The sequence below is a fragment of the Trifolium pratense genome, linkage group LG7 (genome assembly GCF_020283565.1).
Source record: "Trifolium pratense cultivar HEN17-A07 linkage group LG7, ARS_RC_1.1, whole genome shotgun sequence".
NCBI classification, from domain to species: Eukaryota; Viridiplantae; Streptophyta; class Magnoliopsida; order Fabales; family Fabaceae; genus Trifolium; species Trifolium pratense.
In genome coordinates, this window is record NC_060065.1 from 7,597,817 (window position 1) to 7,616,541 (window position 18,725).

The following is an 18,725-nucleotide window of genomic DNA, read 5'->3' on the forward strand; positions in this document are numbered from 1 at the left end:
ATGACTCCTTTTTTTATCCTGTGAATTTATAAGTTACTATAAACTCAAAATCTGACATTACCAAACATAAGAGACAATTTACTTTTTAGATTTATTGATAATCCAATATATCTAGGCTATAATATAGATCAATAAATTTAAAAAGTAGATTTTTTCTTATATTTAAGATCGAGGAGTAGCATGGTGAGTTGCATTCCACCAGCCCAAAAAGTTGGCATCAGTCAGCTCAGCAGTGTTGTCACAAACTTGTGTGTTCCCAAAAAATACAAAGGTCTTTTTTCTCAGTCAAACTCAAATGAAAACCTCATCAATCATCATTACACTCAATGCTCTCTTACTTCACTCACCCAACTCTCTCTACATTGCTTGCAACAATATCTCAATCATAAAAGCAATCTACTCACATTTTCACACTACTCACTAAAATCTCGCCACACATACATCAAAACTCTTCAATTTTTCAAACTAAAACAGCTACAATATCTTTAACATTTTCCCCAAATCATAGCCCACAACAATTCATTTCATTTTCCTTTTCCACCTCCTCTTTTAATTCGTTGACTCTTACTTAATGTAACAGTCAATCATATCATCATTACTATAATAAACACAAACATAAACAGAAAAAACATCTATCTATGTACAATGAACATGTTCTTTTGTTGATTTTTCAACACTAAAAAACAAGACACTTTATTTTCATAGGAAAACCAAAAGTCATGATGGATGATCTTTTGTGCAAAGAAAATGAAACGTTTTTTGAAGTTGAAGAATGCTCAATGAATCAATCAGAAGAAGAGTATGTGAGATTGTTGATTCAGAAAGAGATTGCATTTGGTTTCAAAAAAGATGAAAATTTGGTTTTTGAAGAAGATTCTGTGAAACGTGGTCGTTTCAATGCAATCAATTGGATTCTGAAAGTTAGTTTCATTGACCCTTTTTTTGTTTTACTGTTTCTGATTCTAATTCAGCTTCATTAATGAAACTGCAATTGGAAAAATTTGATCTTGACTTAAATTTTTTCTTGTTTTGGATGTTGAAATTTACTTCAGAAAACAGAAGCATTGGATTTTCACTTTGAAACAGCTTATTTGTCAGTAACATATTTGGATCGATTCCTTTCAAAAAGATTCATTGATGTAAGCTTAACTAATGTTCTTCCAAATGCAACATTGGTTTTTGATTAATTTGGTAAGTTTTTATGAATCTAATTAATTACCATTTTGGTTAAATTTTCCATTTTTGAAGGGTGAGAAGGATTGGGCTATAAGATTGCTATCAATTGCATGTCTTTCTTTGGCTGCAAAGATGGAAGAGTACAATGTGCCAGGACTATCAAAATTTCAATTGGATGATAATTATTTCTTTGATGGAAAAGTGGTTCAAAAAATGGAGCTTTTTGTTCTTAGTACATTGGATTGGAACATGGGTATTATCACTCCCTTTTCATTCCTTTCTTACTTCATCAAAATGTTCTGCAATGAATCATCATCATCATCATCATCATCAAATCCTATTGTTTCCAATACAATGCAACCTATCTTCACTGTAATCATGGAAGGTGAATCAATCATCACTTGAATGTGTTTTTACTTCTAGAGTTTAATTTTGATACACTGTCAGCGTAAACTAGTGACTTTATCCACAAATTACAACTAATAGCGTGACTTTAAAAATAATTATGATTATGTTAGATGAATAGCGTAAAACATATTTACTGTGACGGTGTGTATAAATTAAATTCTTTCTTTTTATTCTTATTTTCTGTTTTGAGAATGATGTGAATTTCTCTGTTAAAACATGGATTAACCAAATGTATATATGTTTTCTTATGCAGAGATCAATCTAATGGATCACAAACCATCCGTTGTTGCAGCAGCTGCTACTTTAGTGGCATTGGATAAAAAATTGACCATAGAAGATGTGAGATTGAAAATGAATTCAATTTCTCAACATCCATTACTTGAACCAGTGAGTTTTAGTATTAATTTTTTTGTTAAGTTTCACTAAATCATGCTTATATTGTTAATTGACCAATCAATTTTGGCCTTTGTTTTTGATATCACAGAATGATGTCTTTGCTTGCTACAATCTAATTCAAAGATTATATGAGGAGAAGATTAAAAGAGAAGAGCATAAGGCTTTATGTACACCAAATTCTTCGGTTATTCGATCAAGGCCAACTGACTATGCTGTTGCTATGACAAAGAGAAGAAGGCTCTCATTCACTGATGATGAAGATGGTGGTGACAAGAAGGGACCACACCAAGAAAATCCCAAAATTTGAACTTTTTGAAGCTTTCATAGTTCTATGTGAAGATTATGTGTTATCCTTCTTTGTTACTTTTTTTGCTATAGTATCATATCACCAAGAGATAGAGAGGGGGGAAACTTACAAGAGAAAGGTATTGATTGTTACTAGACTAAAAATTATTTTGGATTTATTGATTGTTACCATGGGGAACAGGGAAAAGGAGGAGAATCTGAGAATAAAAATTCAGGTTTTGGGATAGAACAGTACTAGATGGAATGCCCAAATTAGCCAGTAAACCAAAGCTAAAATTAGAAGAAATCGCCGATTTTGTCCATGAATTGAAGTGTTAATGTAATTTGATATCTCAAATTTTCAAAATAACTTTTGAAATTGAAAATTCTCGATTGCATTAGTCATCTGGATAGAAACTGTTTTGTAGTTTTGTAAATTTTAGAGATCAAATAGACTTGCGCCTAAGTTATCAGGAATTAGCCTGACGATTCACTATTAATTGCGACTTTCTTCAAAATGGAATTGGTTTGTCATGTATATCTCTTGCAACCTACCTTTTGATGGATTTCTTATGATGGATACTTTAGTAATGTCTTCAAAAAGGCTGAAGGTGGGAAGAGAAAACAGTGTTGGTGTGATAGGATGCAAGGTTTGTGTTGCCATCACAAAAGTGTTGTAAGATTGATTGGATTTGTTTGAATATTTGAGATTGCCTTTAAGGTGGGACCTACCGTTTTGCCTGGCTTTGTTGTGTTCATAGGTCATGAAACCCAACATGTTTGTGGAATCAAAAGTATTTTTATGTTGTTTCTACTTTGAAGTAATAGAGTTTTATGTACTGCAAGTTTCTTTGTATCATAACACACTAAACTTAGTATTCTTCTGTTTGGGACTATAGTCCTGGTATTTAACAATGCAAATAAAGTTGAAATCACTGATTAGTACTGCCACCGACTTTTTGCCTAGAATATGTTCTTTTGCATGGTTGATAGTTAGAAGCGTACTATTGCCATTCGGTTGTTGAACACCATACCTGTAATATATTTGCAATTCGACCACTTACTGAAAAATGAGCAACATATATTTAAAAGTGCGGCGCAAAATTCACACTTTTCTGGATGCGTACATCTGGAAATATAGAGGGTGCGCAAAGTTCCACAAAAAAATAGGGTACATTTGCATGCATTGTTTTGTTTGATCATCTTAATGGAGTAAATTCACAGTATCTGTCTTTTCCTACTTCCACTTCACTCCCTTTAGTCCATAGTGTAGTGTTAATGATTATCTCTTGCAATTATCTAATCAGCTTTGGTAGATGTTTTAACTTCATTATAAGAATGAAAACTATAAGTAGTAAGAACAAGAAACATGATATTCTTAGTCCCTTAACAATTACCTACTAGAAAGTTCGAACAGACAAATATTATATAATTTTGTACCAATAGCCTGGCAGCGAAAAATATGAGAGGGTACTGAAACAAAAATGGACCTGAAGCTGCTTGGTGGAAAAGTGTAGACTGTGTGGAACTAAATGAAATGCAATTAGTTAATCCCCTAAGTACTATTCTTTAAAACACAAGGGATCGTACAGCAGCAGCAACTAGCATAGCACCCTTTCCATCTAAAAGTACACCAGAAGATGGTTTGCTTGTATAGACTTTGCTTCTTTAAGATTGAATTGAAGTACTTTTCTACTTCTGTATAAAGGACACTGCCCTTCTGATCTTCAACAACATGTATTCACAAACATTCCCGGCCATCTGCACTTGCTTCTGCAGCATTCAAAATTGACATTGTTCCAGACAAGGGAACCAACCTGCCAGAGATAATTTCTGATTAAATGAGATAGCATACACGTTTAATTGGCCTACACAAATTTCAAGCTAAGAAAACACTTTGTTCAACTGGCATCTTTCAGAAGAGACTAGGAGCAAACAAGAACTTTGATTTACATGTGAGAACGGAGAATGAACAAGAATGTACCTAATAGTCTGAATTTATTTTAGACAGATCCCACAGGGATCATCTTTATAGCTGCTCCAATTGGCATGCCAAGGACTCCAAGGAAAACGCTAACGAACCACAGTTTCAAACTAAGTGGAGATGTGTTGGCATATGTGCCCAGGAATTCGACTATTACAATTTGGAAGATGGTTGTGCAGGTGAGGACAGCTGTGAACACATAATTCTTCAGTATACCTTCAAAAACATTTATCCTCTCCATATCTCTAGAACTGATCTCATTGAAAACCTAACAAGACATTTGAATACGAGTGAGTTAATAAAGTGCACAATCAGAAACATTCAGCAACAGTATTTTAATATTTCATAACTCAAAATATTATTCGTCTAGTTTGAATATGAAATCATAAATCATATCCGCAGAACATTGCAGTGATTTGTCTAAGTTTACCTGAAAGAATACAAATGAATTGAAAATGAGTGTATTCAATATCAGATCACTATCCGGACCATCAAGATGGAAAGCTGCTTTTCCTCTTGTCTGGAGTAACCAGATTATGACAAATTGATATATCGATTGCCCTGTGATATTCCTCCACATCACATTAGTGATAAAGTTTCCTTTCCTACCAACTGGTGGTCTTTTCATCAACTCGTCATTAGGAGGTTCAGTGGCTAGTGCAAGTGCTCCAAGAGTGTCCATGATCATGTTGACCCATAGAAGTTGAACCGCAGTAAGGGGAGCATTTCCTGGATTTTTATATACATTATGAGGAAAAAAGAAAGAGCCACATAACGCAAAAACTAATAATTTTACTATGGTAACGATTAAGGAACATAATAACTAGGAAAGCATCATGATTACCGGTCAAACAGGCAGAAGTGAAGTTGACAATCAAAGCAACAACATTTACAGTCAGCTGGAACTGCACAAATTTCTGTATGTTTATATAGACTGAACGGCCCCATTTGGCCACAGTCACAATAGTTGAAAAGTTATCATCTAGAATTATTACATCGGCACTTTCTTTTGCTACCTGAAATTGGCAAAATAAAACGGTTTTCAAAATATAATACAAAGTACAAATTCAGCATGACAATTATTCCAAGGTTTAAGACCATCTGCTAGCAACCAATAATAAGGTTGGATTTTGAAGGTAGTGTTATACATATAGTGCAAAGCATCTCTTTGAACAAAAACTTCTTCACTTGTTATAGACTAATTTACCTTGTTGTGCAGACTATAACTTATGGAGCGGCGTTTTTCATTTTATATATCATAAGCACTTCAACACATTTAGTAATACATATTAGATAATAACTCAAACAAGATTTGCTTTCAAACATTCAAGTGGCATTTGGAAATAAAAACGTACCCATTGCATCCAAAATTCCAAACAAAAATATAATTCATGGTTTTCAAATTTCAAGAAAAGAACATCTTGGTTGAGACAAGATAAACAGATTGTTGTCTAGACATACCTCAGTTCCAGCAATGCCCATTGCAAGTCCAATATCTGCTTCATGAAGTGCCGGCGCATCATTTGTACCGTCACCAGTAACTGAAACAACCTCTTCAAATGTTGTCCTCAAGTATTTCACTAGGGTATGCTTATCCATGGGAGAAGATCGAGCCATTACCTGTAGATATAGACATCACAAGTTGATTGTGAGCAAATTTTCAAAGTATAGGTAATGGAGACGACCAAGCTTTTACTTCCAGGACACACGTTCATCCATGTAGCCTGTGGTCCCCACCCCCCAAAAGAAATGCACACCAAAACTCAAACTCTGGTAAAAGAAGCTAATCCTTCAAACAAATTGCCAAGAAATTAAAAACTTCGATTAAATGATATACCTGAATTTTGGGAATGATATCAAGCAATTTCTCCTCACTCATCTCACGGAATTCGGGGCCTTCAATTGCTATACCATCTGTTAAAATTCCACATTCTCTAGCAATTGCCTTTGCAGTATTTATGTTGTCTCCGGTAACCATCCTAACAGTAATACCAGCTGCCCTACAAATGGCTACAGACTCTCGAACACCGGGTCGAACTGGATCTTTAATACCCACTATTCCTATACAAGTGTAACCATTAATAGGAATAGGACTTCCAACTAAAAATTCATCATGAATATCCACATAAGCAAGGCAAAGTGTCCGGAGAGCTTCATTGGCAAATTTTTCAATTGTATCATTCAAGTGACGGATGGAATCTTCATCGAGTGGAACAACCTCGCCATTTTTGTCTACAAATTTGTCACATGCAGCGAGAATTATTTCAGAAGCTCCCTTGCAGTGTGCTCTGTAGACACCATTAGGAAGCTGTAGAACTACCCCCATGCGCTTCTTTATTGAATTAAATGGTTCAACTTTCACAAGTTTTGATACTTGTCGTTCTTTGTGGAAATCACCACCAAGTGACAGACCGAATTCCAAGATGGCAGTCTCAGTTGGTGATCCCAGAATCTCGATCTTTCCATTTTCATTTTTGACGACTTCTCCTCCAGTATTGTTGAATATTGATTCAAGTAGAATTGCCATAGCAGAATCAGGGACATCAAATGAGAAATCAGAGGTGTTTGTAGAGCTATTTGCCTCTTTGATCTTCCCGCATATGCAAGCTTTTACAACAGTCATATGATTAGTAGTTAATGTACCAGTCTTGTCACTGCAGATAGTAGTGGCAGATCCCATTGTCTCACAAGCAGCCAAATGACGGACGAGTGCCTTATCATTCATCATCTTTTTCATGGCGAAAGCAAGGCTCAATGTCACAGCTAAAGGTAAACCTTCAGGAACAGCAACAACAACAATTGTAACAGCAATAGCGAAGAATTCCACAATTTCCATAGCATCATCACCAGACCATGTCCATTGGGAACCTTCTTGAAGCTTACGGCTAAATAGCCCTTGGACCAACACAGAGAAAGTCACAACAGCGAAAAATAGCCCTATTTTCCCAATAATGGTAGCCACGCCATTGAGTTTTACCTGCAAGGGAGTTTCATCATCTCCCCCTTCACTTAGAGTAGCCATTAGCTTACCCCATTGAGTTCTCATTCCAACAGTAGTCACAAGCATCTTGCATGATCCATCTTGGACTTTGGTTCCAGATAAAAGAAACGGATTAAGGTCGCTGACATTTACCGGTTCACTTTCTCCTGTCAAACTTGATTCATTTATAGACACAGAAAAACCGGACAAAAAAAGTCCATCAGCAGGTACTTGATCTCCGATATTAAGATGAACAATATCACCAGGAAGTAGATCATATATTGAAATTTTCTGTCTATAGCCATTTCGCGTGACCTGAACTGTAATTTTTTTCTTCTCTTTGTCTAAATCCTTAAACTGCAATGATTGTCTATAATCGCTGGTGGCAGTGACAAACACTACAAGCAATATGCTTGCAACAATACCAATCCCATCTTGCGCACCCTTAGGCCACCCTTCCATTATTATGCCAACCGCTAAAGAGACAAAAGCACAGACCGCAAGTATCATAAGAGTTGTATCTTGAAGTGCTTCCCATACAAAAACCCAAAATCCCCGGGCTGGACTTTCAGTGAATTTATTAATTCCATAAATTTCTTTTCTCCGATTCAGTAAAGACTCGGATGTGGATATCCCATCATTCACAGAGGAATTGAGCTTGTCCGTGATACCCTCAATCCCGCCATGAATTTTCAACTTCTTCACATCACGTCCATCAACAATTGATCCCGCCTCATCAGCACAAATTTCAAAACCTGCAGCTTTAACTTCCTCCGGTACTTTATACTCACTTGACAAACTTAGCCCTGGAGCGACCAAAACACACTTATTATGTTTAATGTAAAACTTCTACAACAACTTAAAAATGCACGTAGGTTGACTTTCTTACCATGAATAAACTGAAGTGCAGCTTGTGAAACCAACACTGCAACTCTGAACTTTTCCTACAATGTATAGTGCGAGTATGGAATTAAGCATACTCATTTTTAAAACGTTGAAATGATTATATCCTTTTCCTCCACACAAAGTTAGTGCATTTTGGTTTCGTGATGAAAAAAATTGATTTTAGTTAAAAGTGAGTTGAATGTAAAATGATTTATGTTTAGATACATTTATGTAAAATTGAGTTGAACAATAAATTTTAGTGCGAAAATCACGTTTAGACTCGAAAACGTGATTTTTTCACTGAAATTTCGAAAGCTACAAATCCTAGCTTCAAGTTATAATCAATTTTGGAGGCAAAATAAATTCCACCGGGGAACAATCAAACATGTCAAAATCAATTTTACGACTCCAGAATCCATTCTGGAGGCTCTAAACATGGAACCAAACATAGGATTAAACTATTTGAGTAACATTATCAACTATGTCTATGCCATTGAAACTACCATAAAGATTGGATTTTAATTTCTGGATCACATTAATCATTTCTTCCATTAGCATTGTATTAGCATAAACACAATAAAAATGCTTATCTCAAACCAAATCAGGATAAACAAAACAATAAATAAATTGACATTAACATTAAGATTTGTGGACAAAACATGCCAAAATAGGAAAGTAAACTAGGATTAACATAGGAAACTTTCCATTTTAGGGTATAATCTTGATCTAGAAAGAAAATGAACAAGAATAAGAAACCTGATTGGATCTTCTTATAGCTTCAGCTTCAAATCTCTTAGAAAGATTAGCAGTGAAACGAAACCTTCTTTTACGATTCTTAACAACCCAACAAAGCTTTCTCCATCTCTGAAGCGCTTCTTCAGATGAGTTTTTGGGTTTCACATCTCCGAAATTATCATTCAGATAACTCTCCATCTATGATCTTTGCTACTTTCAGAAGTTAACAAGAAAAAATGAAGACTAGATTTCAAACTATATTCAAAGGTTCATAAGATTAATGCATTTTTATTATTGATTGATTGAAAACAGAAATTAGTTTTGAGTAAGAAACTTTGTAATACAAAAAAGTTGAGGAATCTTGGTTGTGGCAAGAAACACGACAATCGTCAACTTCAGAAACTCACGCAAAGGTTGCTACAAATACTGAGCAAGTCAAAGTGAAACAATGTGAACAAAAAGGCAAGTTTACCACTACAATATTATACAGTACGGAGTATTTAGATTTGGATCTATTCATATTAATTCATCTTTATAATTAAACTGTTAGCGAAAAGTTATTTTTCTTTTTGCTAATAAGTGATTATTAAAGTATTAACATATGGTTAAAATTTAAATTAATATGCACCGACAGTGTAAAATAGTTTTACACGATCGTCCAATAAACAACTACCATTTTGCCATGTCATATCAATTAAGTGGGGTGAAGTGAGATGATGTGGCGAAAAACATGGTTGGTATTGATTGACGGTGTAAAATTATTTTACATTGTCGGTGTATTTAAATTAAATCCTATGGTGGTCCAATACAATTCTATTTATATTTTGTAAAAATTTATAAATATTTTATTCTAAAAAAAAACTACCATAAATCCTTAATATAATAACGAACTTAAAAATTGCCAACGTCAATAAATTCATGCGAATGTACGAGTATTTTCCCATAAAAAAAAAAACTCTTATAAGAAGATTTTGGTCAATATTATAAACAAAAATTATTTTACCCTTCGATGCGCACTAAAACTACCTAATCTATTTTTTTAACCCAACAAGACCATGTTAATCGGTGTTTCTGGGATATTAGTTAAGCATAACAAAAAAAGAAAATAAAGAGACAAAATTAATAATATAAAGATGAATTTTTACATATTTAATATGTTGCATACACAAATTCCAAGATAAATTTTCTATATTAATATGTTTAATTAGTGTCACGGGGATACTATTTAATATTTTTCTTATTTTAAAACAATTTTTTTTTTCATTCTTTGATTCTCATCAATGTATTTATTTATAACATAAGTAACATAACAAACCAATCACGAGTTACTAAAATAAATCTTTCTAATCCATAATATGAACTATGTGGGCAGATTTTATAATATAGAGTATTTTATTCTCGAGAATTATTTTTGTCATCCTATCGATTACTCGTGCGTCTTACACATTTCTTATTTTACCCTTTCGCTATTTAAGTTAGAGACGTTATAAACTGATGTTGAACAGAAAAACATCAAAGTTGAAAATGGTGAAGGGTACTTGTAAACAGTTTGACGTTCAAGCTTGTACAAGAACGTCAAGTATAAAAAATAATAATTTAAGATATGAATTACTTCTTCCGACCTCAATTATAAACAAATTCAACTTTTTAGATACATTTGAAAATCAATGTATCTAGACTTAATTAAGGTCAAATACATTGATTATCCAGTAAATCTAAAAAGTGGTATTTGCTTATAATTGAGGCCGGAGGGATTCCATGTAAGCCTGGCCCTGTGAAGCACTGGTACGCCAGTTTTCAAAAAGTACCAGTACCGGGTACTGTAGCGGTACGGGTACGAGTACTGTACGGGTACTGTGCGTACCTGACGCGTACCTTTTTTTTTTTTTTTGCGTTTTGGTACTGTAGCGGTACTGTTACGGTACTTTTCGCGGTACGGTAGTCGACTGGACAGTTTTTTTTTAAATTGTTTACACGTTTTCTTTTGCTTGGCCCAGTTTCCAATTTTTCTGAATCATTATAAAACCTAATAATACCTAATAATCACAAGTTACGACCCTAATTTTGCAACTCTTTCACCTACCCCTGTCCTTTCTCTGCTGCCTTCTCTAAGTTCTCTGTCTTTTTGCATTTGGATTTGAACTGTGGAGTGGAGGAAGAAGAAAAAGTCTTCACTTTTGTTACAATCGTTGAAGGTAGTAGGAAGAAGAAAAAGTCTTCACTTTTGTCACAGCTTTTGTACGTATCTGCTACTTTATTGCCAAAAAGAAAGGTACTACTGTTTGTTTCTATCTACTTGTACTAGTCTTAAAAATTTCATATTTTTAAATTATAATATTTAGAATTAGAATAGTGGAGTAGGTAGGCTAATTTTATATTTTATTTCAAACTAGTAACTTTTAAATTTTAATGTTTTGTCGTTATTTTGTTTCGTTGTCGTTTAAACAATATATTTTAATTAATTTTTTTTTTTTGTAGCATACCCGTACCGTTGTTTTTTTAAAATTGCCGTATTTCGTACCCATACCGGTACCCGTATCGGGTACCGTACCCGTATTTGTGCAACACAGGCCTAACCCTTCTCTTAGGGTCTGTTTGGTTCGAAATAGAAGGAGGGGAGGGGAGGGAAGGGGAGGAATTTTAATGGAGGGGAGGGGAAGTGAGGGGAAGAGAGGATAATATTTATGTTTGGTTCAAAAGAGGGGGAGGGGAGAGGAGGTGAGAGATTTTTACTAAATATGTGTTTGGTTCACAAGGGGAGGGGAGAAATTCTAAAATTAATTTACTTTTTTATCCTTGTCATCTTTACAAAATCTCAACATTTTAAAATTATTCAGTATTCACTACATAAACAATTAAATATGAAAACTCAATAACCGAAAACTCCAGAAATAATCAAATGCAAAATTCTAACAAAAATTTTTATGTTCAAAAATATTAGAGCACTTCTAAAATATAATGTCTAGAATATAAAAATATGTATAAAACAATTTATTGATAGTTAATTTTCCTAAAAAAACTTGTTATATAATAAAATGAACACTTTTTAATTCGTTGCATTGTATATATATATATATATATATATATATATATATATATATATATGTACAATGCAACGAATTAAAAAGTGTTCATTTTATTATATATAAAAAAAAGTATTCATTCCAAAAATGTTGTAGGATAGGTAAAAAATAAAAACAAGTATCTTGTAAAAAAAGTACATTAAAAAAAAAATAAAAATAGTACAGGTAAAAAATAAACACAGGATGTAAAAAAAATGGCAACAAGCAAATAACTTAGTATGATTTAATATAAATTTTAAAAGGAAAGTTTTGGTATTTTTAAATAAATATGAGGATAATTATGTCAATGTAATTAAAATTATAATAACTCATCTCTCCTCCCCTCCCCTCCCCTCCAAATCCCCCCAATTTGGGGGGAAGCAAAAATTGGTCATTGGAGGGATTTTGCTCACCTCCCCTCCCCTCCTCTCCCCTCATAAAATTTGAACCAAACACAAAACATTTAAAATATTCCCTCACCTCCCCTCCCCTCTCCTCCAAAAACCCCGAACCAAACACACCCTTAAGAGGGTGCTTATATAGGCCATTGGAGAGAAATCATCTTCAATAATGGAGGGGACACTTACGTTGCAAGTTTACAAGAATTCAGCGGTTGCGACTTTGATTGTAGAGACTTTTTGAAGTGAGCATGTTGGATCATTGTATTTCTATAGACTAAATGGAATGACAATATGAATCTTGCGCAGTCCGGAGCACTCTTTATTTTAATATTAATAATGTAAATACTTTATGATTTACATAAAATCTATAAAAAAAAATTAATTATATTTAACTAACTTTTTTTTATTATGAAACTACATTTTAATCATCATCGTTTTTTATTTTTCTTTCTTCTATTTATAATAGTGTTCAAAGGAAAAAAAAATTATTTTATAACCAATTTATTTCCTTTGATAATTTCAACAAAAATAAATAACATATAGCCTAAATATTTATGAGTTGGACAAGAGTTGTACTTGTGAAAATGTCTGCACGTTAGCGGGGAGCCTGTCTAATGTCTATGACCGAAAGCGCATCCCATGTCATGTCATAGGCACCCACGTTTGAGTTTTTTTTCCTAAGTGGAAAACAAGTATAAAACATATAATGATATGTAAATTTTTATAATTAATCATTTTCAAAACATATTTAATTGTTTATTAATAAATTTGATTTTACCTACTTGGTAGGATATCCAACAAATTTTTTAGGTATTTAAGAAAAAAAATTATTATAATAGTAAAAAAAATAGAAAGTTTATCCACTAAAAACAGTTTAACATTTCTGAATATCGTCGCCCAGAGATGTTGGAAGAAGAAAAATACTTATACAATACATCGAAATAGATTGTAAAATAATTTAATAAGTACATCTATTTCGAATTTTGACAAGGTTTTCACGTCCTAGTTTGAATTATTTACAACTTCAAAACAAAAATCTATCTTCTTCTCCAAATTTCATCAATTCACACATCTAAATTCACCTTCATCATTGTACCACCATAGCCATTTTGGGCCCCACCTATAAGTCCCGCAATCGTGCCCATATGAACAAGCTAGAATTAGTTCATCTATAGCCCAATAAGTGAGTAGACCTCTCCCCAGTCCCCATGAGGCAAGATTCATTCAGATGAATGAGGATAGAGATGGGTCACGTTGATCATCAACCGACTAAGAGGATAGTCACATGGGTAATGTTGCTAGGAATATAGGGGGAAGTTGAGGAGCTGAGGGGGAGTGGAGCTTTGCTTAAGCCTCAACTGCTCCCCTAACCCTAAGGATATAAAAGAGAAACCCACTTGGAATTAGTCTTACGGTGTTGGCTTGAGTCCTTGGAATATGCTCCTCTTAATGTCTCAGGTTCGATTTCCCCTTGTGCCAATTTCGGTGAACTAAGTCCATACAGAGCAAAAGAAACTCTGACTTTAAACGGAACCCCCGCAAGTGAACGTTGAGATTAGTCCCCTTAGATTAGTAGGTCGTAGGCCGGATATCAAGTTTTAAAAAACAAAAAGATATAAAGGAGAACTTGTAAACTTAATTCATTCAAACATTAAAAAAAAAAAAAAAACTTTAAGATTAGTATTTGATACATCGCCAGCATGATATCACAAAACAACACACACAAGAGCAATCACCCTTTCTCAATAACACCCAAAACATAAACAAAACACAATTTCACGACCCTTATTGTTTTTTTTAAGGAACAAGACCCTTATTGTTGCCTGTATATATTTCTGTCATCGACACTAATTTGTCCTCCCAATACCTTTATCAATCAATTCACTGAGTCTCCACAATGGTCTACATCTAATTCGATCTCATAGTCCAACAATGCATAACTGCTTTATTTCCTCTCTACCTAAAAATCCTCGTGAAGACAACACAAAACTTACCGGCGACTGAAACGACGAGACGGTGGTAATTTGTTGATATTAAAAAATGCAGTCGGTCATGCCAACGGCATGGTATATTATATGCATATTCTTTGAAAACCAGACAAGCAAAGCACCGCTTACAGTAGTGCTACCTATAGAAAAAAATCATGAAAGAGGCGATCAGAATGGTACTCGAATCCATTTATGATCCCGAGTTTCTAGACACATCGCACTTCCGCTCGGGTTGAGGCCGCTACTTGGCCCTAAGACGGATCAAAGAAGAGTGGGGAACCTCTCGCTGGTTTTTGGAATTCGACATTAGGAAGTGTTTTCACACCATCGACCAACATCGACTCATCCCAATCTTTAAGGAAGAGATCGACAATCCCACTTACTACTACCAATCCAGTATAATTTACTAGTAACATAATTTTACAAAGCTTCTGTTACAAAGGTGTATATACAAGTGATACTATTGGGGATGAATGCTGCTTTAAGCCATTAACTCTGTTAGATTGGTGAAGTTAAGTACATTGATGGGCACAAAAGGATACTCCATGATAGGGGAGGGTTTATATGTTGACATTTATGAAGCACGTGCAGTGGGGTTGCTTGATCTTGGTTGCCGTAGAAGTTCTATTAGTGTCTCCACCTGTCCCATGAAGAGAACAATCAATAATCCAAAAAAATGAAAACAAAAGCTCCACTTCCCCCCACCAGACACGCAATCAAACTATTGAAATTGAAATTTTGTTTTGATTTTGCAACAATTTATTACTAACTTAAATGTTATAAAGAAAAGAGGTTTATGATAAATTTATCAATAATTAATAAATGTGCAGACAGAAACACATGACATCAGTTCAATTTAGAGTACTAGATCGATTTTCAAAAAATATATTGTGACACTTGATATGAGCACAAATGCACAATGCATGGAAGACCATGCTACTCTGCTACCTTAGATGCTAACATCTATTCTCCCGATCCATATATTCGTTCTTAAAGTATATGATTGAGAAGACTTGCGCCTCATGTGCTTAGCTTAAGCTGTTTAATGGAATATATCTCATAAAAAAGTTGTTTAATGTTAGTTGTTTTATACCATGATGCAACACAATTTCATTTTTCTGTGAAGACAAATTGATAGTTCTAAATGCCTATATTTCTATACAATATTAAATATAATGTAAATTTTTAGATGTTCAGATAGTAGTTCCTTTAATATATTTTGATTTTTCAAAAAACAAAAGAAAGAAAGAAACCAGTGTTGCAATAAAATTAATGTATGCATGAATAACAAAGGTCGTTTTATCCGTCAAAAAAAAACAAAGGTCGTTTTATGGACTTGGGCCTTCATCCCTCTTTTGTATAAAAAAAAAAGCGGTCATTTTAATATATAAACTGTGATACTTTTACATTGTTAATTTCTAATGCGTGAAAATATGTTTACATTAGAAGTAACTCTGAGATAAATCATTTCCTTTAATAACTCATTATTCACAATAAATTTCACTAGTTCAACTATTGATAATGTCATATATTAATGATCAAGCACACAATTTTATATAAATTTGAAATTCATAACTATATCATCTAACCATTGATATTTGTAAAAAAAATTTAAAAAAAACCTATTACGGTACGTTCATTTAAATAATGTATCGAATAATCATAAAATTTTATAAATATTGGTATAGTTTATGCATTTAGTAGGAACTTTTGATTTGATAGTTGAATTAATAAAACTCATTATAAATAACGAGTTTTTTTTTTGTTGACAAAATAAATAACGAGTTATTAAAACAAATAATTCATGTAAGAGTTATATTTAAAGTCAACTTATATCTTCACTTATGAGTTATTTCTAATATATATTCATTCAACACTTCGTTTTAATTTTTATCTCTCCTTGTTTATCTTTCAAGGTGTCATGAATGCCATGAAATATTTTTCTTTAGGAAAATGTTAACATGTGCACCAAATGGTGCATATGTTAAGGAAGCAAAAGTAGAAATAATATATTGAAATATGTGCATTTAACTTTTTAAACATTAAATTTTTTTCTAATAATAAATGCAATTTTCTATATTTAGAACCTTAACATGTGCCTTTTGTGCACATGTTAACATGACCCTTTTCTTTAATTTGTTTTATTAATTAAAACATTTTTACCTTTTTATTGAAAAAAAGAAGTTAAGTAAATAGAGAAGATCTCAGTAGGTAAAGTGCATAGTTATTGCTGACATGGCAATACTGCCACGTCGACATTAACCGTTGTAAGACTCACCTTTCGTTTGGCGCGATCGGTACCGGACTGAGAAAGACAAACCAACGGAGGAATAGCTCCTTCACGACACACCATTATCCGATAACTCACATTCTCTTCACAAATCTGCAACAAAATCACCACCGCTATTTCCTTCTGTCTCTGCGTTCCTATCTCCACAATTTCAACCAACACCGGAATCCCTCCTTCCTCCACCAACGCCGTTCTCGCTTCCATAACCGTCACCAACATGCTCATCACATACGCCGATTTATCCACCATGTTAGAATCCAAATCCGCCATCAATTCCACTAACGGCTTCATTATCCCAGCTTTCACCGCTCTAATTTTATTCTCCTTCACTGAACAAAGCGTATACAACGCCGTCGACGCGTCTTTCTTCCCGCGGATACCTCCATTTTCTAGAAGGTTCACCAATGGCGGAATACCTCCATATCTTCCAATTGCCGCTTTGTTTTCCTCTGTCTGCGAGAGACGAAGCAGAGCACATGCCGCATTCTCCTTCGCCGTTGGAGTTCCTATCTTCAATGCTCTCACCATAGGCTTAATCACTCCAGAAGAAGCAATAATATCTTTATTCTCGTCACATAACGAGAGATTCAAAATTGCAGTGACGACGTATTCTTGCAGCTGAAGGTCCACCACCGGCGAAGATAAAAGCGAAACTAACGGTTTAATAGCGCCGGCTTTCGCGATTCTGAGACGGTTATCTGACTTGTTTTTAGCGAGTAATCTGATTTCCATTGTAGCTTGTTTTTGTTGATCAATCGAACATGATTGAAGATCGAGAACTAACCGGCGAATGAGTTCGTCGGAGTTATTATCAGAAACACATGAAATCAGAAGGCGTCGGTTTTGTGTAGAAGTTGTGATGAATTCGCCAGATCTGTCACTGTTGCAGTCGCTGAAAGCGGAAGTTGAATTATCGTTGAAATTGAAAGTTCCTTCCATTTTGTAACTGTAATTCGTTACGATAACAAATTAACAACTTTCTTCTATCAGAAGTGACAAGTAGAAAATATCTTTAATTGAAGGAAAAGTATAAAGAGAGCGTGGAAAATAGATTTTGGGTGCTAAAGCCCAAAAATATGGAAAGAAAGCGGTTATAGCTCCGGTGGGGTCTGGGGCTGACACGTGGAAAAATGACAAAAAAGTAGCACGTGCGATGGTGTCTTTAAACGCGTGCGGGTGAAGAGTGAGTTTTTCGAAGAGTTTCTTTGGGTTTTGGTTTTGGATTTGAAAAGTGAGATTTGGTGATAGTTAGTTGGTAGTTATGGTCCTTTTATCAATGCTTTGTGAGTTGGGGCTGGTTAAATTGAATTGAATAGTTATAAAAAAGTGTGTGTATTGCTGGGTCGGATGCACATGGTTAGATCAATGATGAGAATGAAACAGGTCTTTAAGACAAGGACGGTGATCATGAAGCTTGGCCATGGTTTGCTTGCTGTTCTGTCTTTCATTATTTTTTCTTCTTGTCTACAGTCGGTTCCCTTTTCTTTCACTAACGTGGGACAAGGAAAACCAACTTTTAAATATGTATACTTTACTCAGAATACAAAATTAGAGAATTTTTATATTTATTGGAAAAAAATTAAAGTCATACATAGTTATAGTTAAAGAAGGCATGCCAAAAATTTACAAAGAGACACTTTTTATCTTATAAGTTGATTTTGTAAGAATAAGTGAAGTTAAATATTGTTGGTTTTCAAGTGTGAGCGGTTAAGTCTCACATGGATTATAAATAGGAAGAATGTTGAATTTATAAGAGAAGTGATTTATTAATTTAATGCTTTAAACTTTAAAGTTTTGGATGAAGATGTGGTGTCTCCCTCTCTTATGGTCCTAGAGCATTATGTGGGAAGGTGCGGGAGATGAAATGCAACGTTTGTGGGACAATTTTTAAGGAAGATGGGCGCTACGGCGTTGGGATGTGTCTTAGTGGCAACAAAAATGATTATATTGCAGCTAAAACATCTATGTTTTTAGGCCTACCACAACCTCAAGAAGTAGAAACTTGTGGCTTAAAAGAAGCAATAATTTAGCTTGGCAACATGAATTTAGCGGCAATGTCAATAGAACTTGACTACAAGCAAGTGGTTGACGACATTGCTAGTAAATTTAGTACATATTCCAAATTTAGAGCTATT

The 18,725-nt window shown here is 34.1% G+C and overlaps 3 protein-coding genes across 3 annotated transcripts; 1 reads left to right on the forward strand and 2 right to left on the reverse strand.

Annotated features, from left to right (window-relative positions):
- Nucleotides 1–299: 299 nt before the first annotated feature.
- On the forward strand, nt 300–2,686 carry LOC123894289 (cyclin-D5-1-like). Its single transcript, XM_045944247.1, has 5 exons — nt 300–920; nt 1,053–1,139; nt 1,249–1,561; nt 1,838–1,971; nt 2,069–2,686. The coding sequence occupies exons 1-5, from the start codon at nt 720–722 to the stop codon at nt 2,285–2,287; spliced, it is 954 nt and encodes a 317-aa protein (XP_045800203.1). The 5' UTR covers nt 300–719; the 3' UTR covers nt 2,288–2,686.
- Nucleotides 2,687–3,573: 887 nt separating this feature from the next.
- On the reverse strand, nt 3,574–9,385 carry LOC123894288 (calcium-transporting ATPase 1). The gene is made up of 8 exons (XM_045944246.1): nt 8,871–9,385; nt 8,119–8,173; nt 6,087–8,035; nt 5,711–5,869; nt 5,094–5,265; nt 4,680–4,978; nt 4,250–4,517; nt 3,574–4,082 (listed from the first exon to the last, which is right to left on the reverse strand). Exons 1-7 carry the CDS (start codon nt 9,045–9,047, stop codon nt 4,269–4,271), a joined length of 3,060 nt encoding a protein of 1,019 aa, XP_045800202.1. The 5' UTR covers nt 9,048–9,385; the 3' UTR covers nt 3,574–4,082; nt 4,250–4,268.
- Nucleotides 9,386–13,964: 4,579 nt separating this feature from the next.
- Nucleotides 13,965–18,042, reverse strand: LOC123894290 (U-box domain-containing protein 4-like). Its single transcript, XM_045944248.1, has 2 exons — nt 16,579–18,042; nt 13,965–14,940 (listed from the first exon to the last, which is right to left on the reverse strand). The coding sequence occupies exons 1-2, from the start codon at nt 17,527–17,529 to the stop codon at nt 14,875–14,877; spliced, it is 1,017 nt and encodes a 338-aa protein (XP_045800204.1). The 5' UTR covers nt 17,530–18,042; the 3' UTR covers nt 13,965–14,874.
- Between the last annotated feature and the right edge of the window lie 683 nt (nt 18,043–18,725).